At 40.2% G+C, this 25604-nt stretch overlaps 1 protein-coding gene across 1 annotated transcript; it reads left to right on the top strand.

Moving 5' to 3' along the window:
- Positions 1 to 237: 237 nt before the first annotated feature.
- Positions 238 to 20797, top strand: RAB32 (RAB32, member RAS oncogene family). The gene is made up of 3 exons (XM_047102331.1): positions 238 to 691; positions 15031 to 15308; positions 19659 to 20797. The coding sequence occupies exons 1-3, from the start codon at positions 442 to 444 to the stop codon at positions 19806 to 19808; spliced, it is 678 nt and encodes a 225-aa protein (XP_046958287.1). The 5' UTR covers positions 238 to 441; the 3' UTR covers positions 19809 to 20797.
- The last annotated feature ends 4807 nt before the right edge of the window (positions 20798 to 25604 follow it).

The following is a 25604-nucleotide window of genomic DNA, read 5'->3' as shown; positions in this document are numbered from 1 at the left end:
CGACCCCGGCGTTCGCGAGCCGGCTCCGTGGCCTCCGCACTTTTTCAGGCCCACCTCGAACCGCCCAGGGCCAGCAGGGGGCGGCCGGGCTCCGCGCGCCCCTGCGAGGAGGGGACGCCCCGGGAAAGGAAGTTCCCGGCTCCCGCCCGGCCGCCCGCCCAGAGCGCAGGCGGCGGAGGGAAGCAGCCTCCCCTCCGGGTCCTCCCCCGCCGGCCAGTCCCCGGCCCTTTCCCCGCCCCGCTCGGCTGCCGCCGCGGCAGGTTCCGGGTCCTGTGACCCGTCGGGCGGTGGCGCGGGAGCAGGGCGGCGGGCTTCGGGACGTTGCGACGGCCGACGGGGGCTCCGCGGGCGCGCGGGGAAGACGCGGCAGGGCGGCGACCCCGGCGCGGAGCCCGAGTCGCGGGGGGCAGCCGGCCGGCTGGAGCGGGGCCGGGGGCGCTCATGGCGGGCGGGGCAGCCGGGGACCCGGTCCTGGGGACGGCGGCGGCCGCCGCGCCCGAGACCCGCGAGCACCTCTTCAAGGTGCTGGTCATCGGCGAGCTCGGCGTGGGCAAGACTAGCATCATCAAACGCTACGTCCACCAGCTCTTCTCCCAGCACTACCGGGCCACCATCGGGGTGGATTTCGCCCTCAAGGTCCTCAACTGGGACAGCCGGACGCTGGTGCGCCTGCAGCTATGGGACATCGCCGGTAAGTGGCGGGCTGCGGCCTCCGTCGAGAGCCGGCGGCTAACTCAGGTAGCCACACGGAAAGGGACGTGGCTGGGTGGACCCCAGTTGGGATCACGACAACGGTAAGGGGCAGTAGTAGTTGAAGGGTTTAAAAGCAGGACAAGATCGAGAAATGCGTAAATAAATAACCCTGGTTAGATGCCTCTACTAAGTCTGCAGAAAGCATCTCATTTTTAAGAGATGGAAAGGTGGCCCTCTTCACTCCAACGTGCGCTCTGTCTTTCCCTCCCTCCCTGACCAGAGGTGAAACAGCCATGGGGGCTTTTCCTGGAGTTTTAACTCTGAATGATGACAAGTTATAATACACGAGGAAGGGGGGGGGGGCAGGGGCCAGCTCCTCTCAACCAGCTTTAACATTTCACAGAGGAGCACAGAAGTTGAATGATTGCCCCCAAGTGACCCTCCTAGATAGTGACACAACCAAGGCTAGCAACCAGGTGCCTTTTCAGAATGTTTTTCATCACCCACCTTGGATCTGAGACCCTTCTTTCTGAGTGAAATTCTATTCTTCAGGTAGGGTGATCTCCTAGGTGAGTCCTTAACAACCCCTGCACCCCGGGGAAGATTTGGGAAAGCTACTCTTGAATCCTGCCTCCCTCCTTAAGCCAAGGCCTAACCCCACTCCTGGCCCTGCCCCACTCCACACCACAATAGATTGTTTCCCTGGCATTTGCTTTCAGTTGACAATTTGGGAGCATAATGCCCCTCTTTGAAGGGGGTGCATATTCTCCTCGCTCTAATTTATGAAAATTTGAGCTCTGTCTGGTGGGGTGGGTGGAGTGTGGGCATTTAAAAAGATGGTGACTTTTGGAAAGTTTAAATATGGAAGTGATAGCAAAAGTTACCCTGTTCAATCATTGCTGGTAAGAAGCTCAGTCTGCAGTAGAGAATCTGGATGGGAGAATGTTCAGAGCGAGAGACCATCCTTCACGCTACAGATGCGTCAACTGTAGAAGGTATGGTCACCCAGCTGGCAAATGAGTGGGGGGGACACAGGTCTGTCTGCTAGGCAGTGTTTTTTTCACCAACAGCTTATTACATATGAAAAAGTATTGAAGAATTAACCTGTGTATATTAACCTAAATACTCACTTATTCAAGAACAGACTTTTCTGCCTCAGATATGCAAATAAATTTATGTATGTCAGTCCCTCACAGAAAGGAGAATAATCTGCCCTGGGCTCAGCTTTTTTTTTTTTTTTTTTTTTTTCTTTTTTCCCTTTTGGTTACAGAAAACCAAAAGTTCGTTTGAAAAGTCATCTTTTGAAGTCAGGCTTCTTTTGAAATACTTCCTGCTGTTTCACAGACACTTATGAATAGTAGTATTGCTTCTTGACAAAGTCATAAATTCTAAAGGTTGCCTTACCATGTGATAGTCATTCTGCAGGAATCTTCATTGTCGCTACAGATTTCCGTGAAGATTTTACAATACCCCTCACCTAGGAGGGTTGTTGACTTTGCCTTATTCTTCTTGTTAAATAATATCATATTTAGCTATTATGATTGGATTTCACTGCAGGTAAATAAAAGATTTTATTGGCACGTTGTGTTTTTAAGCTTCCAGCAAAAATGCTGGTATTTGGAGGCTTGGGAGAGCAAAGTCATGAGTAATTTTCTCCCTGGGTATCACCTCTTATTTTTTTGTCCAGCTGTAACAGACCTATGCAGCCAGGAAAGAGACATAATCAGTCTTGTCAGACTCTGGTACACATTGGCCTAGATGGAATGTGCTTGCACTTTTCCCTAAATGCAAAGGTTGAGCTTTGCCGGGACAGAAAGCAGAGTTTTAAGATCTCTAAAAGGGATTCCTGGATGTTCAGTACCATTCAGCAAGTACACACGAGCTGTTAAAAAGATTAGGGGTAAATTAATGAGGTAGTTGAAAATTACTAGTCTCACCTTATAAATAAGATTTCCAGAGATGGAGTCTTAATATATAAGGAAGTTAACACAGAAATAATTTGGCTTTCACTTGGGGCTTAGGGAGCTACATCATTAACTATGTTTGCTTTGAATATTTGACCTCTTAGTGAATCCTAGCTCATACCATTTGAGTTAAGTGGTCATGATGTAATGAAGCAAACTGGAGGCCACTCCAAAAAGTTCCCCATGGCTAAACATATTTGCCTTATGTAGTTACAACATTGAATGATCTTTAATTGTGAAAGTTTAGAAATACTCCTTGATTGCAAAACAGTAGGTAGGGCTGGCCAGTTGATATGACTAACTTAAGGTGTGGCCCTGTGACTAGTTTTTTACTGTTGTGTTAGAGATGAGAAAGATGGTCAAGGAATTTTGTTGGGTCTCTATACTTGGAAACTTTGGCAGGGGTAACAGGGAGGAGTTGGCCAGATGTTTTCCATAAATGTGGCCGGGCAGTTTAAGCTAAACTCTTCAGATTAGGAACTACAGTGATTCTTGGGTACAGGCCTTCCAAATGCTTTCTTATTGCATCAAATGAATGTAGCTACAAAATACCGATGCACCTCAATATAATTTTTGTGTTGGGCAACCGTCTCTTACCCCATACCTGTTTGAAGATGGCTCTTAACACAGGACTGAAATATATACTAAGACACTGAAGTCTTCAGTAAGCTTTTCAAAAAGTTTAATAAATACTACTAAATTAAGAGGTAGCAAGAGATGTCTCTGATCTTCTTTTTGTTGTTGTTACATAAGTGAACCCATTTATTATAGGACAGCAATGTTTTAAATAGTGGTCTCTTGGGGCGCTTGGGTGGCTCAGTCAGTTAAGCATCAAACTCTTGGTTTCGTTCAGGTCATGATCTCATGGTTTGTGAGTTCAGGCCCTACCTGGGGCTCTGTGGAGCCTGCTTGGGATTCTCTCTCTCCCTCTCCCTGCCCCTCCCCTTGCTCCCCCTCAAAATAACTAAATAAACATTTAAAAAAAAAGAAAGTAAAAACAAGTTTGTCCATTTAGAACTAATATAATTTAGTCTTCCCGTATTCACTGAAGTGATTGCTTTTGTAGGGGAGGCAAAACTTTATCTCTGCCTTCTTAGAGTTTTCAGCAGAGCCTGAAAATTAAAAAAAGAAAAAAAAAAGAAAAAGAAATCAATCCGAGATAGATTAACAGCAGAAATTTATGTCACCTAAGTTTTACCTGACACAGGAGTCCTCATAAGAAAATGAACACCCAAAGAAGTGACAAAACCTAAGTGCTTTTATAGCAGGTTGAACAAAGGGAGGGAATTGTGGGAAAATAACTAAAATATATGGGGAGGCTAAAGGAAAATAAGAGTTATTTTGTATGGTCTGTTTATAGAGAATTCTCCCAGCTTCAATTCCTGTCCGTGGTGATAGGAATGTTTCTTTCCTCCTGGTAGAGAGAGGACATCTCTCCTATGGGGGTTTTCTCGTCTGCTTTCAGGAAGAAAAAAGAGAGATTAGAGTACCTTTCGGGCACCTGCTCTTTTTAAAGTCCCTTTAGTTCAAATTAATCCTTATGCCAAAGTGGCATTTTCTGGGGGCCTGGTCTCTTCTGCCACGCTTCACTTTTTAGGATTAGTATTTCTGTATAAAAATCTGAGTAAAAATCTTCTGTAAAAAAAACTTTGGACCAACGAACCAATCAGGAACATTCTACTCTGAAGTTCATGTAAATAGTATTTACCAAAGTATAAAATGCATGGTTGGAAGACATTATCAATTATATAAACTATACTTAGATTCACTTTTTATTTTTTTTTTGATCCCCAGCCTAAATTAGAATGTTGATCCTGCTTTTCTTATCCCATTTTCCACAGTGGCAGTCACTGATCACTGTACCTCGTGGCCTCTTCTTGTCTTTCATAACTCTCCTTTAACCCTCATGAGCAAGAATCTTAAATATTATCTCCAGTGCTTTCTTGACCTTCAAAGTATCTATTAGTCAAAAATTATTAAAATTCAGTTTTTTTCTAAATATGCAGAAGAAGTGCTCTGAGGAATTAGTCTATAGTTATTTGTAGTCTCCCTCTTCACTGAATTTACAATGACTTTCCAATTACTTGATAACTCACTTAAAGGGATTTTTAAAATCTTCCTTATATCTGACTTCTGTACAGTCTTCCTGTCGTTAGCCTTATACAGACTAAAATGCTGTGTTGAATTACAAACAAAACCTACTGTTCCATTTTACATCTCTTTTTAAAAAATTTATTTATTTTAAGAGAGAGAAAGAGAGGGAGGGGAGGAGAGAGAATCCCAAGCAGGCTTCCGGCTGCACGGAGCCCCGATATGGGGCTCTATCCCATGACCCTGGGATTGTCATGACCTGAGCTGAAGTCAAGAGTCGGACACTCAACCCACTGAGCCACCTAGGTGCCCCCATTTTACGTCTTTAAATCTTCCTCAGTTTGTGAATCCTGAGACACTTTGGGTGCTCCAGTCTGGATTTTGTATCCCCAATTGCCCAGGCAGAATGGTCAGTGTAACAACATATTAACATATGCCTATTGCCTTTTTTTTTTTTTAATATGTTACCATTTTCAGTTGCCTCAATTGGCCCACATAAACTGAAAAGTGCCCAGGTTAGTAGTAGAGGGAGTGGGACATTGATAAAAGTACTAAAGTTTGACTTTTCCCCCATTTTCCTAATCATTCTACTATTTGAGTTGAACTATATAGGCTTTTAGAGATCCCATAGTCTAAATACAGAGAAGTATAATAACTTGACCAAGGAAACACAGATAATCGATGGCACTATACAAAGACATGTCTTCTGATGCTGAAATATGAAAATAAGCTTTTAATTGTTCAGTGAATTTTTGGTTCACTGGTGTCAAAACACTCCAAAGAATGTCATCTGAGAGTCTAGCAGACTCTTGTCTAAATTAGCAAATGTTCTGGTCATCCGTATAGTAGTGCACATGATTCATATGTTAAACCCCTTTGCAATAATTATCATCTCTTTATATTATCAGTCCAGAATTTCCAGTTATTATACTCTTCTTAATTATAAAACACTGAACTTCCAATGTAGATACTCTTTGGTCGGCTCCATCATTTTTGGAGGGCATTTTGAAAGACTTTCCACACTGGACTTTCTGAAGATAACAAAGCTGTTTTATTGATATATGCTTGTAGAGCACACCTGGAAAAGCAAGGTAATAATTATAGATGATTGCATGGTCTACTCTGTGATCTCACTGATTAAACCTACAGGCCATGCGTTATTTTCGAGAGGCAGTATTACTTTCAGATATATTATAGGAGAAATTTTATCCATTATGAATTTGTTTTCTTGACCTTCTGATTTTCTTAAGCTTCTGATATGGAAATTTCAGTGATTCGTTCATATTCTATTTTAAAGTGTACCCAAGATTTTTGTTTTTATCAGGTATGGTAAGGCCAATACACCAGAAGATGATCACCATTGAAAAGATGGTTTGTTACTCATAGATCCCAAGAGGAGGGAGCATCCACCCCATGCAGGACCACATGGGGAACCCCAGGGTTGGTCAAGAGGCAGAAGGAGCAAGGGATAAGCATGGGCTAGAGCCTTTATTGTGGTTTTTGCAAGAAGGAATGGCCAAGGCAGTACAGGCAAGCAGAGCAAGTTTAGGATTGGTTAGTTTGACCTATTTCAGTGGGCGTTGGGCTATGGGGCTGGTCCCTATTTGTTTAGTACCTGGCCATGGGTGATTTAGGGCAGGAAGATAGTGACTTAGACTGCAGGAGCCTTAAAAATGCCTGCAAAAAGGGATGGTGAGAATTCCGAATTGGTTTGTTTCCCTATCCAAGATGTGCTTTCAGCAGGTTGTTTGCAGTCTCTCAGAACTAGCTAACCCTGGGAGAGGCAGGCTCTCTGCTGGTCCACAAGGCCCCAAGACATCAAAGAATTATAATATAGAAAAAAAACCCATCATGAATACATACTTCTAGGCATTTGTTAGAAAAGACTGAGAGATAAAGTGCTCTTCCAAAGAAGAAAACTTTGAAGGCCTCAGATTTGTAGTTCAAGAACAGCATATCCTGAAACTAGTGATGATTTCACACTTAATCAACACTTAAGAAGTAGAGAGTGGGCTGGGGCACCTGCATGGCTTAGTTGGTTGAGCATCCGACTCTTGATTTTGGCTCAGGTCATGATCTCATGGTCCTGGGATTGAGTCCCATGTCAGGCTCTGTGCTGAGCATGGCGCTTGCTTGGGATTCTCTCTCTCTCTCTCTCTCTCTCTCTGTCTCTCTGTCTCTCAGAAATAAAAAAAAAAGGAGAGGGTAGGCTAAGTGAACAAGTTTAGGTTGTGTTTTGGTTGCAGAGATCTGGATGGTGAGAACAGTACAGACATAAATGATAGGGGTTGCAGATTTCTGCAAGATGAGGTAAAAATGCTTTAGAATTCTACTCAGTTGTATTTTCAAAAGTGCTTTTCTCACTTTTTGCAATCAAGGAAGCTAGAAACATGTAATTTCTTCAGTCTTGTTTTGAGAAAGATGAACCACATAGAAATAAATGGACAGTAGGGGTTAGTTTATGGATCTTGGTTGGTCTTTCTAGCTGACACACGGCCTTACATTCTCCTCTTCTGCTTTCTTTCCATTCACTTCTGTCCAGATATTTTCCTTAAGCATCCTCTGTAGTGACTTTTTTTGTTGCTTTTTGAAATTAAGCTAAATACATTGTTCTATTTTAGTGTGATTATATGGAGACTCCTCCATCAGGCTCACCTGCGGTGCTTAAAATGCAGATTCGTTAGGATCAACTGTTTCGATAGATCTGCCTTCCTCTGACACCACTATGCATCGTGATTTTAACAAAGAGGTTAATTCTCTCACCTGGTAAGTCCATGGTTGGGCAGTCCACAGCTGCTGAGCAGAACCTTAAAGTCTCCATGGGCCAAAGCTGACACTGCATCACACAACCATTCCTTCGTCATACCGTCATATTCTTCGTCTTTGCGCTCTAGTCAAATACGCATGTCTTGCTGCAAGGGCAGCTGGGAAATCTAGGGCTTCACCCTAGATGACTAGCACTGTGTTCATTTTCTTCATTCTCATTGCCAAGATAAACACACTTTTTTAAAAGAAAGCATTTAGGGGCGCCTGGGTGGCGCAGTCGGTTAAGCGTCCGACTTCAGCCAGGTCACGATCTTGCGGTCCGGGAGTTCAAGCCCCGCATCGGGCTCTGGGCTGATGGCTCAGAGCCTGGAGCCTATTTCCGATTCTGTGTCTCCCTCTCTCTCTGCCCCTCCCCCGTTCATGCTCTGTCTCTCTCTGTCCCAAAAATAAAAATAAACGTTGAAAAAAAAATTAAAAAAAAAAAAAGAAAGCATTTAGAGTCATTTGGAATATTCTGGAAATATGCCTACAGCAATATGGATCAAAGAGGCTGCCACTAGTATTGGGATCACTAAAGCACTCAGCAGTGGGGCATTTCTCGTAGTTGCTGTGGTAAAGCCCTAAGAGACTATGAGAAAGGGATTACCTTGTGTAATAAGGCTCTGCTATCCTTAAAGAAAGTCACTGTAGGCTGATGGCACTGCCTTGGTTCTATTCAGAAGTATGGGACATGTGGAACAATGTGTCCTCCAGAAAGTATTTGGCTAACAGATTGGACAGCACATCAGATAACAAATCAACCTGGGCAATTTGAGTAATTCTGTCTCCCCGGGATTTTATTTTCTCATCTGTAAAATAGGAGAGGTTGGATTAGGTGATGTGAGGTGGCATCTGGCAGTTACAATGTTGTCCATTTAAGTGTTGGTCAGGAAGGCATGAAAGTGGTCCTTCCCCTCCCCCCCGCCCCATTAAGAAATGACTACAACACCCGTTAAGGAAGATGGTGTTGCTGATTCCCCATCACACTCTTTGAGCTACTTCTACAGATCTCGTGACAGGAAGATCTCCCAGGTCGTGCTGAATTTTTATATTGCCATAAGCTTTAACTCTACACACACACACACACACACACACACACACACACCCCATGAAACAAAACTCATGCATCTGTCTTTGTATTTAATAACTGCAGACTTCTCTACCCCATCCTCTCCTGTCCTATGATACAACCCAGGGGCACACAGCATAGTGGGAATTTCCTGCATTTTATTTATGCATTTGTGGAAAGTAGGATCGAGAACAATAAAATTTGCTTGGACTGAACTTAGAATGGTTGATTGACTACTTCCCAGGGAGCGTTCTTTATATTTCTTGTCTAAAATTAAGGAAAAAAAAAAAAGTCCAAGATTCTACAGAATTCCAGTGCAATTCTAATGTAAATGTGAAAGTCTGCCCTGTTGGTAGGTTTGGTCCTTACCCCTTTTTTAAACTTAGAAAGGGCTAACTCCTGAAGTGTTGTGAAAGGTAAGTACTAGAATGCATCATTCCCATGAGAAAGACTCAGCACTGCTGGAGATTGTATCTAGAGATTAAATACCTGAATCTGTTTAGTCCCTTGATGGTGAGCCTGGCTCTGACTAGGGTGACTGCTGGTGGGTTTTGGGCATTGCCGCATCTACAGTATAGAGACAAAGGAATAAAGACAACTGATTTTCATGACAGGTAAGCATTTGAATGGCATTTCTTGATAATGTGTCTTTCGGAACTACTAAGATTAGCTTACGTACCTCAATGAAGAGCATCCCTTTGTTTGATACCATGATATAATTTTCATATCTCTGATGACACCTAACACCCTGTGGTGCAGTTTGTCTATTTCCTCAAATAGATTGTGAGCTCCTCAGGAGAGGAAATCATATTGATTGTTCCATGCTGTTCACCAGTATCTAGCACAGTGCCTGATACATGCAAGGAACTTAATGCACGTTTTTTAGTGGAGATCAAATCTAGACACGATTTGGGGGCTGTATTAGTCAGGATAGATTAGGTTATGTTGGAGTTCCAACCACATTAAAAACATCAATGGCTTAAAATAATTATTCCTCACTCTTTCTTCATGCCCACGGTGAGGGCAGAGGTTGGGGCAGTGGTAGAGATGTGAAGGCATTTTTCATTGAAACTACCTGAAGACTCAGACTAATGGAGGCTCTACTATCTCATGATACTCTCCTCTCAAAATTAGGGTTCGAGCCTGCTGCAGCAGGACAGGGACACTGTCAGCCAAGTGATTCTGCTTAAAAGTGACACTTCTGTTCACCTTTCATTGGCCAAGACGAGTTCGTAGCCACTCCTGACTCAGTGGGGGCAGAAGAGTGTGATCCTTCACACACTTAGAAATGGAGGAGAATGGAATATTCATGAACATTAGTTTTGTTTTCCACTGTGGTTCTTTCTTTTAGACAATAACAAGAGAATAGATAAAATTACCCAAGGAGAAATAATAACGAAGTTATAGGATGCAGCTCTTACTCCAGTGGCAAACTTTATGTTATTTTCCGGTTTAACGACTGGAAGAACTTGATATATCCATGTATTTAAACCTTTGAAACCAAAATAGTTAAATCTAGGTTTTGCCTTGTTAGGTTTTTTGGGAGAACAACTCTCAATTTCATGTTAAGATTATTATTTTAAATTAATTCATTGTCTCTTTATTCTCTAATTAAAGATTTTTTTTTTTAAGTTCATCTATTTTGAGAGAGAGAGAAGGAGAAAGAGAGAACCCAAGCAGGCTCCATACTGCCAGCGTGGAGCCCAGTGTAGGACTCAATGTGGGATTAGAACTCACGAACTGTGAGATCATGACCTGAGCGAAAACCGAGTCAGACACTTAACTGAGCCACCCAGGCGCCCCTATTTTCTAATTAAATGTTACATATTTTAGAAATTTGTGCTTTTTAGGTTTTTTGACCAGTTCAAGAATATCTCTGAAGCACTAATGGATTACTTCAGAATTTTTCAGAATTACTTCAGAATTAAAAAGATAATGAACTCAGTAAAATAGGAAGTATATTTCACTACTCTGTTGGAAAGTAAGCAATTTCCCTAAATGCATGGCTTGGCCTTTTCATGCTGGATTATTTATATTTGATCCCCATTGCTGTCTGGATTCAGTGATTGAAGAATCTTTAGCAAATCATTATAACATTAAAGTTATCACACACAAACCTAAAACATCAGAAGGAAGAGCTGGGAGGGCTTAGAAGATCCCTAAAATCCTCTAAAGACACATGACTTACTGAGGCCAACAGAGTTACTTGCCTAGGATTGCTTGACCTTTGGGTGCTTGGTATTTAAATTTTTTTTTAATGTTTATTCATTTTTTGAGGGACAGAGCATGAGCAGGAGAGGAGCAGAGAGAGAGGGAAACACAGAATCCAAAGCAGGCTCCAGACTCTGAGCTGTCAGCACAGACCCCAGTGTGGAGCTTGAACCTACAAACTGTGAGATCACGACCTGAGCCAAAGTTGGATGTTTACTTAACTGACTGAAGCGTCCCTGGGTGCTTGGTATTTTGATTCTCTAGTACATTTGTACTTTCCTCAAGTTCATTTTCCTCTGCCAACTGTTTTCACCACTACAGTTTACAGCATACAACTAGCTAATAGTTTAAGGTTTTGCTATGTTTAATTGTACCATTTTAAAAAGGATACTTAGGCTTTCATCATGTAATACATTTATTGAGCACTTAATACTAGCTAACATTTACACAGTGCTTACCATGAGCCTGACATTTTACTTTTTTGAACTTAAAGTATAATTTACATACACAGATCTTAAGTCCTTCATGAATTTTTATATACCAGTGTCAGTTCAAGGTATAGACTATCCCCTAACCCTCTAGAATAGAAGTAGCAAATACTTTAGGTTTTATGGGCCATTTACTCTTTGTTGCGACTACTCAACTCTGCCATTGTAGAATGAAAACCGATGAAGAAACCCATAAACAGATGAAGGTGAAAGTATTCCAGTAAAACTTTATTTAGCGAGGTTTGACCATGAATTATAGTTTGTTGTACTCTGCCCTAAAAGACTCTCAGGCAGACATTCTGCATTAAACCTTCCCAGTGACCATCTGTAGGTATTATTTTTTTATAGCTTTATTGATACATAATCGACAGTACAACAAACAGTACAATTTGATGTTTGACATGTAAACAGTAGTGAAACATCACTATGATCAAGATTGCAAAAGTATTTCCGAACCTGTCTCGCTGCCTTGCCCAAGATGATCACTGATGGGCTTCCTCTTATTAAGTCACTATAGTTTTTATTTTTAAGGATTTGATATAAATGCATTCATATAGTATTACCTATTCCCTCTCTGGTCTAGTTTCTTTCACTTAGCTTAATTATTTTGAGATTCATCTATTTTGTTATTTTCATCCATAATCTACTCCTTTCCTTTCTGTTGTTATATTCCATTGTATGAATATACCATATTTTATTGATTACCATTTTCGACTATTAAAAATAAAGCACCTATGAGCATTCATGAACATGACTTTGTGTAGACATGTGCTTCCATTTTGTTTGAGCAAATACCTAGGAGTGGAATGTGTTGGTTGTATGGTAGGTATATGTTTAAATTTTGAAGAAACTGTCAAATCGTTTCCCAAATGGATGTACTATTCTAGATTCTTATTCTTACCAGTAGTATGTAAGAGTTCTGATTGCTCCATTTCTTCACCAATACTTGGTAAAACCAGACTTTTTATTTTAGCCATTCTCATAGGCATGAAGGGGAAGCTGGTTATGATTTAAAAATTTATTTTTCTTTTTAATTTTTTAGAGAGAGCATGAGCAGAGACGAGGGGCAGGGAGAGAGAGACAGAGAAAATCTTAAGCAGACTATATGTTTAGCACCGAACCTGGTATGGGGCTCAATCCCACAACCCTGAGCTGAAATCAAGAGTCAGATGCTCAACCGACTGAGCCACCCAGGCACCCTAGTTGTGATTTAAATTTGCATTTCTCCAGTAATTAATGATGCTAGGCATCTTTTCCTTTGCTTGTCATTGTATGCATTCTTTGATAAAGCATCTGTTCCAGTCTTTTGCTTACTTTATTAATTAGATTTTTTATCTTCTTACTCTGGAGTTTGGAGGGTATAAGTCCTTTACCAGATAGAGGGTTTGCATTTTTTTCTCCCAGTTTGTACTTTTCCTTTTCATTTGCTTAATAGCATAATTGACACTATTTTGAATTGCCATATAGTGTGGTTTTTAGAAAGCACACTCTGAGACTATCAGAGAGTTTTGAATACTAACCTTGGAACCTAGGGAACGTAACCTGATTATTTCTTTTTTTTCTTTTAAAGATTTTTTTTTAATGTTTATTTATTTTTGAGAGACAGAATGTGAGTGGGGGAGGAGCAGAGAGGGAGACACAGAATCCAAAGCAGGCTTCATCCAGGCTCTGAGCTGTCAGCACAGAGCCCGATGCGGGGCTCGAACTCATGAACCGTGAGATCATGACCTGAGCCAAGTCAGATGCTTAACCGAGTCACCCAGGTGCGCCAGTAACCTGATATTTCTAATCCACAGGTCCATCTCGAAAATTCCTTGTCATATACATTTCTGATTTTCTTATATTTTATCAGAAAGTTTATGTGAATACAAATTTGTATATGACTTAGTATGATTGGTTGAAAGAAATCTTTTTAGGGATTTATAGATGATTCAGTAAACAAAGCAACACTCACTAAAGCTTAATCGTTCTTTATTACTTCTGGATTTCTATACTTTTACTAGTTTGGCACCCTATCCTCTTTTCTAAATTGAAGGGATAGTTCTAAAGAGTACTTTCTTCTAATATGAAATAATCATGTAATCTGGACTATCTTAATGAGGCTAATTTCCTTTTTTGTCATAGTCATTTTATATTTAATAATTAAATTTTATAAAAACAAAAATTGGTAGTATGTGTTCTCTAGTTAAAATTGAACTCAGAACCACTTTAATGCATCTACATAGTCTTTTTGCAGATTAGTGATATTGACTTTGATCAGTTGGTATATCCTCTGTGAACATGCTGTGTGTAGTTATGAAGTATAAGTTTAAGGAAAAGGTACAATGTTAATTTCTTATAATTGTCAGCATTGTGATCCAGTAACTATATAGTTGGCTGGGCAGATTTACATTACCAGTAAAATATAAATATGATAGTGGGGTTTCATATGTGACTGTTATAATAAAGTTCAGTCATCTGAACTGTCATAGTACAACTTCAGGTAAGCCCATATGAGGAGTTACGACAAACCACAAATGAACTTCAGGTTTATCCATTTAAGCTTGCCTATTGTGTTCTTTTCCCATTATTTCATTAAGCAATATCTAACATTGTATGATGCTCTAGTAGAATTTGGAGGAGAAAGAAAATATTTTTTGTGGGCAGCTTTGCATTTGTTACTATCAATGAAATGTAGATAGAGTGTTTTTTCATCATATGTTTTAACAGGAAAGTGTCCTGTCAGCTTTGTTTTTATCATTGATCAGAGTTTCACATCTTCGATTTACATTGATTGCCAGTCATATTTCCTTAGTACTCTAGTCAGTAACTCGACAGACGGAAGGTAAATGTCTTAGAAGTCAGGGTAACTGTAAGATAGTTCAGAATGGCTGGCAACAGGGGTGCATGGGACTCAGAAGACCTGGGTTCTAGTGCTGTCTTAGTTAGTGCCACTGTAATCCTGGCCAAGCAGCTCTTTGCGTGGTTTTTCATCTGTCAGATGAAGATAAGGGTCCTTCCTATGTCAAAGAACAGTGTGATACCAGACGGAAAGAGAACGCTTTGCAAAGTCCATGTGGTATGCGAAGCAGTAGGATTTTCCCCAAACTATTGAACACGGTAAGTTATTTTAAAAGTATGATATTTGAAGAACTCTGCAGTTGGTCCTTCTTTCAATCACACAGATAATTGTGCCACTTTTTTTGCTAGTAGGTTTGCACGCGTCTGCCTTCTTAGAAGACAGCAATCTTGCAAGCAGCGTCCAAAGCGGGTACAGCCTAGAGACAGGGACGAAAGATGAACTCCTTTATCTCTTATCCAGTCTTAGTCTTTTCGACTGCGTTTTACCCACCATACTTACCTTCTTCGTGCAAGCTTCATTTTCTTCTGTTCTGTCTCTTCTCCCCTCTGCTCCCGGCTTTCTTTTTCCCTTTAGTACCTTTCTCTTAGACTGGGGAAATGCAGGGGGAAATGCTGGGCTCTGTAGATTCAAGCACCGTCATCTGGATGTTTATGGAGCATATGTTGTACATTCACAGAACACAGCGCTAGTTAGTTCCGTACTGAGACCACACGATCGGCCACATGGTTCTGTGCATCCCACCAGTTTCTTTGCTATGGAATGGGAAACCCGTGTTTACAGCACTGTTCTAGAGTCAGAGGCCTTATATCTAAATATAGACTCAGTCTGAGTTATGAGTTCTTAATCTCTTTTTATATTTACTTCTAGGGCAGGAGCGGTTTGGCAACATGACCCGAGTATACTACAAAGAAGCTGTTGGTGCTTTTGTAGTCTTTGATACATCGAGAGGTTCCACGTTTGAGGCCGTCTTAAAGTGGAAAAGCGATCTGGATAGTAAAGTCCATCTTCCAAATGGCAGCCCTATTCCTGCTGTCCTCTTAGCTAATAAATGTGACCAGAAAAAGGATGGTGGCCAGAATCCTTCCCAGTTGGACCAGTTCTGCAAAGAACATGGTTTCACTGGATGGTTTGAAACCTCGGCAAAGGTGAGGTCTGCTTCGTGTGTTTGTATCTGCTCTGCTCCTAAGTCCTAAATCTGAGCTATAGCTGTAAAACATTTAGACAGGTTTATGTGAGTGGGTTTTGGGAGCCTAATAAAAAGCAAAACATAGCATGGACATGTAATAGTTTCCTTCAGTGGGCAGCAGAAATGCTTTCAAAATTGGCTAGTGGGGAGGTGACTAGAAGGGCAGGTTTTCCATCAGAGTAAAAATTAGCTGTTACTTAGAATAAAGAACAATGACATTCTCTGAGTTTGAGCCTTTAAATGGAGCACTTCTGCAACTGGAGTTTATGGGGGATTTAGGGATCTTGTCAAGCACAAGGATTTTTTAATTTTTACTGAAGGCTTGACAAAACATAGGGACAGAGATGACCCTGGCGAATATGTGGGTCACGTGCAGTACTAACAAAAATGGACCAGAAACTGTCAGAGCGACAGTGTATTCAGGTGATGTTTGAAGAGTTTCAGATTAATTGTGTATGAAAGAATTTGAACAAGAGGCAAGTGTCAACATTTGTGACATGCTTCTTCATGAATAGTGGAGTGAGAATTGTTTCTTTCACCGATTATGGGATAAATATTTTTTGAAGAAAAACAAAAACACTTAAGTCGGCTGTTAAAAATCGTACCAGTCTAGATACACAAGAGACCAAAGGTGAAATTCACAGGCACAAAGTATTGGTGGGGAGAGAACTTGTTTATGCACATTGGGAATTTCACATTAGAGGTCAAATAACAATTGGACTTAGATAAGAATGGTGAAATGTTTGAGAAATTCTCAATGACAAACAAAATCCGAAACCAGAAGACTGGCGTATCTTAACACAGTCCCAGCATTTGGAATGCCTTCTGTGGATTTCTTGCAGACGTTTTTTTGTTTTTTGTTTTTAAAAGAATTTTTCCTCTTAGGTAACAAATGTGACCGGATTTATCTACTGGTCTGAGTACCTGCTTACCACTAGGTTACTTTTAGCTTTACCAGAAACCCACCCTCATCGCAGAAGACCATTGGGTGCCACCGACAATCAGAATAATGAAAGGAAAGCTATTGAGTGATGTTGGGGTCATCGGCAGAACTAGTGTCCGCTGGAGGCAGAGGTTTTTACTCCTAAGCTAAAGGCTATCTGTTGAAAGAAAGACATTCCAGAATCTTAAAATGTCGTTTCATGAGTAAAAAGTAGCAGCAGCAGAAAGCTGCAGTGCAGGGGTGGGTGCGGCAAGAGCACTTAGCCAGGCAGGACGGAAGAAATGGCAGAAGGGGGAGGCTGCTCCTGGAGGCCCTTGTCCTGGAACCCGTCCCCCTTCCTGTGGCGTGTCCGTCGGGTAATTTGCTTTATTTCCCAGCTTTGTTGGGAAATAATTAGTGGTATGTGTAATGTTTATTAGAGCATGAGATATGTTGGAAGAGATGGCACGTATTACAGATAAAATTTCTTCTCTAAGTTTTATGTGAATTAATCACTCAGGTAATAAATCCAAATTTGTCCCCAGAGTCTAGATGGGAGATTCACAAATGATAGTGTCATGTGGCCTGCAGCTTGAGACTGTGCAAGTCATCAACTTTGTTAAATTTATAGACAGCGTTACATGTGGAGGTGAGAAGGGACACACTGGTTAGCAGTAGAAGTGTCAGATATGTTCTGTGCTTTCCTACAAATATATTAGCAACACCTTCTGCAGAATTTCCTTAGTAGTAAACCAGGAATGGCCCAAGAGAATAACAGTAGCATAAAATTTAGGTTAAAAATTTTAGGCAAGCCTTAAAAGTACTGCCCACATGTCACTAACGTCTGTATTTCTGAGCCGGCCTGCGCTAACAACTTCACATCTGATTCCTGCTTGAATCCCAGTGATCTGAATTTTAATGGGAACACAGCCAAAAGACAGTTTTGAATTTGTGAACTTCATCTTTTCACCTTTATGACAAACAATGGATTTGTAGTATGAAAATGTGTGACTAATTACAATATGGGAATTTCTGTTCCTAGTCAATTGCTGCTAAATGCAGTTAGAGAGCGTTTGTAGTTCTTTGGGATAATGGGAAGGGTGGGGACCGAGTGACATTTAGACATTCGGAGATCAGTACTTTAATTAAAGAAAACTTGTGTTGATGCTGGAAAAGATACCTGAATAAATAGCACAGGTCTTACAGGTTTCTCACTGTCTGAGAAAATTATAGCAAATAAGGAAGAAAGCTGGAATGAACCTCATGTTGTTAGACTGAAATTGGAGAGATCAGTATGAACTTAATGTTTCATATGTACATATAAATATATATATATGTTTGTGTATATATGTGTTTGTATATATACACATTTGCATAAACAGAGAGATAAATGTAGAAATAGATGTCTACAGGTCTGTGGATGCATATATATATATATATATATATATATATATATATATATATGTTTATTACCTCTCTCTGCTCAGAGGGCTTAGCAGCAATGATACCACAGATCCAGTGAGCTTACTGGTCCCCAGAATTTGTTTTTTAAATACTGTTCTCGGGGCGCCTGGGTGGCTCAGTCGGTTAAGAGTCCGACTTCGGCTCAGGTCACGATCTCACGGTCCGTGAGTTCGAGCCCTGCGTCGGGCTCTGGGCTGATGGCTCAGAGCCTGGAGCCTGCTTCCGATTCTGTGTCTCCCTCTCTCTCTGCCCCTCCCCCGTTCATGCTCTGTCTCTCTCTGTCTCAAAAATAAATAAAAAACATTAAAAAAAAAAAAATTTAAATACTGTTCTCCTGTAAAAAGAACAGGGGTTTTGTGGAGAAATGATTGATTCCAGGACTAGTGGGACAAATAAAGATGCGCCAGAGATATTTTGCGGAGCCAGAAACTAAGGGAGCACAAAATGATGGAGACGTGTCAAAAAGAAACAGAACCGTACTTACAGAAGCTCCAAAAATGTAACACAGTTTGAGGAATGAAGTAAATAACTATTGTAATGGATCTAATCTGTGGAATAAAATAATAATCCATGACATGAATAAACCAATTAATAAGCAAGGGAGAAGAGAAAACTTTTCCTGACGGTAGAATTCTAACTAATATATGTAGAAGGAATGATGGAAATAGAAAGTCACCTTTAATCACCATGGTAGTAAATGTTTCAGGGAGAAATTAATTAATGGTAAAGTTAATGGGTAAAACTGGTAAAAAAAAAAAAAAAAAACAGGTGATTTATATATTGGAACTTACTAAGGGCAAAGGATAAATAGTAATTGTTCAGTGGAGAAGCCTGGCAGACGTGACTCTAAGCAAGTGCCTCCTTGTACACTGAGAAGGACACATCCCTTCTTCTGCCAATAATGCATAACTTGAGTTTAATGATACGAAACACCAAACAAGCCCAGACTAAGGGATATTTTCTGGCCAGTACTCTACAAGAGTGTCAAAGTCGTGGAAGGGAAGGTGACTGAAAAACTGTCCCAGGTTAAAGGAGACCAAGGAGACATGAGCACGAAATACAGCTGGTCACCTGGATGGCAAACAGGACATTGGGATGATGGTAAAATTTGAATAAGGCTCATAATTAATGCCCACACTATTATCTAATTTCCTGGTTTTATCTGAAAATCTGGATTTCCAAGCTGTTAATATTTTAGGAAGATGAGTGAAGGGTATGTAGGAATTTTTACTATTTTTGCAATGGTTTTGTAAACCTGAAATTATTTAAAAATGAAGTTAAGTACTTAAATAAAATAAGCCCAGATTTTGCTCTGTGTTGTTACTCGTGTAGTGAGTGACAGCTAATAAATCTGTCGCACAAATGTTGTGATAGCTTGTGACTCATTAGAATATTTTTAATGGCCGTTGCACCCACCACATTGTTTCAGGTTAATTTACACATGACAATTAAAAGTAATAATCTGCACTCAGAGATGGGGGACGACATAATGCGTTTATTTTAATGTGGTATGAGCCCGTTGACATTCTTCTTTATAATGTGTCCTGAACAATTGACTTAGATGTTCTAGGGCGGAAGGTTTTCATCTTAGTGCCTTCATTTATGTGAGTGGGAACCCACTGTGAGAATGAAGATTCCTTTTCAACCATTGAGATAGTTCATTGAATCTCAGCGGCAAGAAGTTTGAAACAGGAGCATCAGAAAGGGCGATGATTTGTGAAAAGAAAAGAGTTCCCTAGCCACATTATACTCAATGGCATTAAACTCTTAGGGTTTAACCCTTTAGTACGGGAGAAGAAGGCGGTAGCTCGTGTGTTATAATGTCCCCTCTGACAAACTTGGCCAGTCCCGTTAATACTCTTAATGCTTACTTCCAAGCATTAATCTGAAGAATTCATCGTGTTCGTCATTTCTGCATTACAGGACAATATAAACATAGATGAAGCCGCCCGGTTCCTAGTGGAGAATATTCTCGCAAACCACCAAAGCTTTCCTGGTGAAGAAAACAACGAGGACAAAATTAAACTGGATCAGGAGACCTTGAGAGCAGAGGGCAAGTCCCAATGTTGCTGACATGGCTTCTGCTTCTGGCCTGTGTGCAGAGTGCAGCCTGACCGGGCTGGATCCAAGCCCGAGAATGGATAAGGGGGCGGCTGTGCTGCTCTGTGAGTCTTCACAGGGCTGCACTTCAGACGAATGCTCCAGTTTTTCTTCAGGTTGTGTAGATCTTTCTCCTTGTACAGTATGGCCGTGGTGGCACCCCCAGGGAGCCTACGCCGACACGGGGCGTGTGGTAAAGTGGTTCTGCCCGCGACCCCACACTTGAACGCAGGCACACTTAGGCCTCTAGGGTGGTCACCGTGAATTCAGGATAATGTTTACGTCCTCTTTAACATTTTTTAAAAATGATGGTCCTCAGGATTTGGTAAGATTTTCAAGTTGTGCCTTTTAGTGGAAGCACTGGGATGGTCATGAAACCTGACCTGAGGTCTTCCAGTAATTTTATGGGCCTGTGTTTTTATCTCCACATTACGTTCTCTCCAGGGAGGCTGTCATCTCTGTTACTCACAGAAGGCTGTTTTGCAGTTCTTTTCCTGCTTAAAACTTTGATACTTCTATAAAAGTGTTATCATCACACGTTATGTCATTAGTCCTGGCCAGCGTGGTGTGCCCTTGCTAACAATGCAGGTGCACTGGTGTCCTGGCTTCTGGTTGCTGCCAGTTGGAAACAATATAAATGAACATTCCTGCTTTCCTCTTCCTCCTGTGTGTTTATTTTTGTACCTGAGAGCCTGGCTGCTATTACTGTTGGAGTTCTCTCTAACTGGAGCTAGTCTTTTCAAATCTGTATTAGTAACGGTAACAGAGAAGCTACTTGAAAGCATATACAATTAAATCTGAGATTCTCTAAGTATGAATTGTGAAGGAAACTAGGTCATGCGTAGTTTGTATGTAAAGTTTTGGACATTAAAATAAAACACATGAGAAACTTAGGAAAGCCTCGTAATATTTGTATTACCATTTAACCCAGTTAAGGAAAAGAATAAATATTATGACTGAAACCTCTTTTGTTTTCTTTAACTAATGTGGTTCTAGAAAGGTAAATGGGGTATACTTTTCCGCCTTAGAAAACTTCGTGTCTGCTCACATTTTCCTGTTGTTTTTAAGGGAGTTGATACCTTCTGAAAGGTCCAACTTACTTTTCAAAGGAATTTTAAAGGTGTTTGTGCCATAATCCAATGCTAATGCGAATGAGGCATTGACCAAATTGTCTTATACATTATTATGAACATGGGATAGGAAAAGATCCATGTATTTATTGAGAGCAGGAAATAAAAAATCAGCAAGAATTGCCTTTGCTCTGACAGGTGTATTCTGGGAATAAATAGTTGACATGGGCCATAAAACATAGTTTGCTCTTCTCATTAAGTCTAAGTTTTGCTTAGGAATCACAAAGGTGTTTATATGTTCTGCACTTAAGTCAATAAGCTCTTTGATCTTTTGGGACATGTATTCTATATAGAATCAGATTTTCCAAAGTTAAGGAATATAAAGAACACCCTTATTTAAATATTACTTCTCATATAGTTAATACAGTCCCTCTTAATTTTTAAAAAGGTATTGCATTAAATCTTTCTAAGAAACCTATGTGTCTAAAATGTTTAATTTTTTTTTTAACGTTTATTTATTTTTGAGACACAGACAGAGCATGATCGGGGGAGGGTCAGAGAGAGAGGGAGACACAGAATCGGAAACAGGCTCCAGGCTCTGAGCAGTCAGCACAGAGCCCGACACGGGGCTCGAACTCACGGACTGCGAGATCGTGACCTGAGCCGAAGTCCGATGCTCAACCGACTGAGCCACCCAGGTGCCCCGTGTCTAAAATGTTTAAACCTATACTCTGTACTCTAAAATGTTTTCTGGTCTCAATACAAAGTACAACTTCTTAATTTTTCTTTAATTCCAAAGTCCAATAATGTAAGTAGTATGAAAAGTTGGTGCCAGACCTAAACATTAGAAATATAAAGTTCACGGGGCACCTGGGTGGCTCAGTCGGTTAAGCGTCCGACTTTGGCTCAGGTCATGATCTCATGGTTTGTGAGTTCCAGCCCCGGGCCGGGCTCTGTGCTGACAGCTCAGAGCCTGGAGCCTGCTTTGGATTGTGTCTCCTCCTCTCTCTGCCCCTCCCCTGTTCATGGTCTGTCTCTCTCTGTCTCTAAATAATAAACGTTAAAAAAAAAAAAGAAATGTAAAACTCATTCTGGATGATGGCTGAAAGCAACAAGTCTTGGAATTTTCTTTTTTTACATATTGATTTTCATTTGTATAAGGTATTCATCCTGTTTAAATTGAGCAGTGGATTGAAAATCAGGAGTATTGGGCTTTCTTTGTCGTATTTGTTTTCTTAGGATAATTTTAAGGATTGAGAGTACCTTACATAATGGTTTCTTGATAGACACTCAGGGTTCCATATGTTGTGTGTGACAATGTATTCTATTTATCATTTTTTACATTTTAGAAGTAAAACTGAGGATTTCACTTTACTCTAAATTCTCACTGCAATTTGTTTTTGTAACATGAACATAAAATTTGAATTTAAGGTTAGCTACATAAATGGCCAAAGGAAAGAAGAGAATATTTTGATTTCCTTATTCACTTAATTGCTTAGTGAAAATTCCTGAACCTTCAGACTTATTTAAATAGTTTTCTATTTAAATAATAAAACGTTATTGAGATTGAAATCTATAGCATTACCTAAAACATGAACCTTTTAAAAATACAGCACTTTTATTTCCATTTATACATCAGTATTATTAAAAAGTCTGCACACCTGGAGCACCTGGGTGGCTCAGGAGGTTAAGCATCTGACTTTGGCTCAGGTCACGATCTCAAGGCCAGTGAGTTCGAGCCCCGCGTTGGGCTCTGCTGACAGCTCAGAGCCTGGAACCTGCTTCGGATGCTGTGTCCCCCTCTCTCTCTGTCCCTCCCCTGCTCATGCTGTATCTCTCTCAAAAATAAATAAACATTAAAAAAATTTTAAATAAGAAAAATAAATGTATTAAGAATTTAAATGCTGTGTGAGCCATTCAGAAAAGTAAATACCAAGTTCCTAATTGTAATTCCTGATAGTAAGAATTGTGGATGTCAGTTAAGGCTGACTTGAGCTTTTTAGATAATGTCTACATTTTTATGGTGCAATTCATTTTCCTGCAGTCAGTATGTTTCTTACCCTAACACTGAAATCAAGGAACATTCCCATTTGGAACACAATACTTTAAAAGATAATAAGGGCGCCTGGGTAGCTCAGTCAGTTAAGAATCAGACTTTTGATTTCAGCTCAGGTCATGATCTCAGAGTCATGATCTTTTGCTCCACCCTGGTTGTGGAACTTGGTTAAGATTGTCCCTCTCCGGGGCGCCTGGGTGGCTCAGTCGGTTGGGTGTACGACTTCAGCTCAGGTCATAATCTCGCAATCTTTGGGTTCGAGCCCTGCCTCGGGCTCTGTGCTGACAGATCAGAGCCTGGAGCCTGCTTCGGATTCTGTGTCTCCCTCTCTCTGCTCCTCCCCTGCTCTCACTCTGTCTCTCTCTCAAAAATAAACTTAAAAAAAAAAAAAAAAAAAGATTCTTCCTCTCCCTCTCTCTCTTCCCTTCCCCCACTCATACTCCTTCTCTTTCACAAAAAAAAAAAAAAAAAGAAAAAGAAAGAAAGAAAGAAAGAAAGAAAGAAAGAAAGAAAGAAAGAAAAAAAATAAAGTAAAAAAAATGCTTTGGATTATCTTTACTTTTTACTACATTTAATAACCTCATCTATGATGACCTCCCCCTTGTCAGAGCTTGCATGTATTTGTTTACTCCCTAAATCACTTAACTTTCCTAAGATTAATAGCTGGAACTATTCATCTCAGTTAAAAATGTACATTTGTGATGGGTGGATTTTTGTTGGTATTCGTTCTAGCCAGTGTGCAAGAATAGACAAGAACAGGCTTCATAGGCATGTGAAATCATATCAACTACCCATTTCTTTTATCCAGGATTTTGTTCTGAAAGATGAATGTGTGAAGCCACCATTCTTTTTTCTGTTTCTCCAAGTTCTGTGTGTATGGTGGGAAAGGAGGGAGGAATGTGGGTGATAAAGGTTTGAGTTGCGTATAAAATACTGCTGGAACTGTGTATATGCTACTAATTCAATCCACTGCCTCCCCAAAGTCACCCGAATGCCATGTGGTATTGTCCTGACAGTCTATCGGCGTTTCCCAAACCAAACCCGTCATCTTTCAATCTTCCCGTTGCCAAACCCGCTCTAGAGGTTTAAGTGTTTACAGATTATAATTTAAATAAGTTTTGTTTATGTTCATTCTAAGTTAACATGAAATGCTACCTTTTAGTGGCATGATTATCTAGCTGGTATTTTTGAACCCCACTAAATTTCTAGCTGCCATTTTCCTCCCTTTATGAAAACTTTGCTTTTGAGTCTTTAATATAGCTTTAGTCATGCAGTTAAATTGTGATTTGAGAGCTTGCAGAACTTTAAAGAAATACAATAATTGCTTTAAGTAAAGTCTTGTAATAACCCGGCTTCAATTTCAATTCAACATACCACTCCTCTCTCCATCTGAGGTTTAAGGATGAAATTTCGTGGATTTCTTTTCTTTTATTGATTGCAAACTGAGGTAATATCCAAAAACTTTTCTCCTATGGAAATGTGGTAAAGTGCTATAGGACTTTCATTCTGGTTTGCTTCAGAATGATTTTAACAGCTGGGAGTGGAATCTAATTTTTCAGAATATAACACTTCTAAAAATCAAATATATTCTTTTACTCTAGACTCCTTTTGTGGTACTATTTGAGCATATGTCCATCCAGTCCTATTTAACAAGAAGATGATTTAATATAAATGCAATACATGTTGCTAATAGCCATTCTTCAGGCATTCATAATACTGTGTATCCTGTTCTGAAATAATAGTCGCTGCTAACCAGAAATCAGCTTGTGTTCAAACATTCAGAGACCTGTCACAGTATAACATGAAGACTGAATGCTAAATTGATGGTAAGTTGAAAATACTGTGTTCTGATAGTTTAAACTTATGTATGAAAATATTCCAATATTTTCTTACCATCCATTTCTATTTATATAGGGAACGTGAAATGAATACTTCACTCTGTAGCAGGCTTTTAAGGCACTTCATAACTCAACGAAAGACCATAAAGAAGAATTGACTTCATGTAAATTTTAAGATAGATCTAGGCTGAATCAAACTCAGCTGAGAGTATATGAAATCCACTCCCGTACTCTATTCCTTGAACTCATTATGATTTAAGCCTGTCCTGATTTGTGGGTGCCAGACTCTGATGTGATGTGATAACTAACCCTTTACTCAAAATGGTGGCCATGCATAGGCATGAACTACCATTGAAAGTCAACACCAAACTCCTGTCCCTACAATTCAAGGGAGACAAGTAAAGGCTTTCTCCCTTCTTTAATTCCCCATGTCATGTATTAGTCAACAGATAAAGCTGAGACTTTATTTCCTCCTTAACCAATTGGAGAAGCTTCCAAATGGCTACTTCTAGTAGTGATATTTATGGAACTCCTTATTATAAGAGAGTGAGTCTGTCTAAATTTTAACCTTTACTCAATAACGTATTTGTAAGTCTATTTTTGAAGCCTTTTTGTTCTTTTCAAACCAAAGTTGATGGTGAACTTGATAAGAGGATGAAGCAGGTCTGTCCAATGGAATTACCTATGAGCTTCTTGGCCCACTCAGTATGCTTAGATTAGAAAAGAAATTTTAGCTAACTCCCACCAGGTCCTTACATGTGATGTTTTATTCTGTTCCCATCCCCAAGTTTAAATAAAATAACCA

Source organism: Lynx rufus, unplaced genomic scaffold, assembly GCF_022079265.1.
Source record: "Lynx rufus isolate CCGP_SWC_20201006 ecotype Redwood Valley unplaced genomic scaffold, mLynRuf1.p SCAF_6, whole genome shotgun sequence".
Taxonomy (NCBI): Eukaryota; Metazoa; Chordata; class Mammalia; order Carnivora; family Felidae; genus Lynx; species Lynx rufus.
Note: the sequence above shows the minus strand (reverse complement) of the source record. Positions and strands in the feature narration are given on the sequence as shown.

Coding starts and splice junctions, on each gene's coding strand:
- RAB32 (XM_047102331.1), top strand. CDS start 442: ATGGCGGGCGGGGCAGCCGGGGACCCGGTCCTGGGGACGGCGGCGGCC. Junction 692..15,030: donor GCAGCTATGGGACATCGCCG/GTAAGTGGCGGG, acceptor ATTTACTTCTAG/GGCAGGAGCGGTTTGGCAAC. Junction 15,309..19,658: donor GGTTTGAAACCTCGGCAAAG/GTGAGGTCTGCT, acceptor TCTGCATTACAG/GACAATATAAACATAGATGA.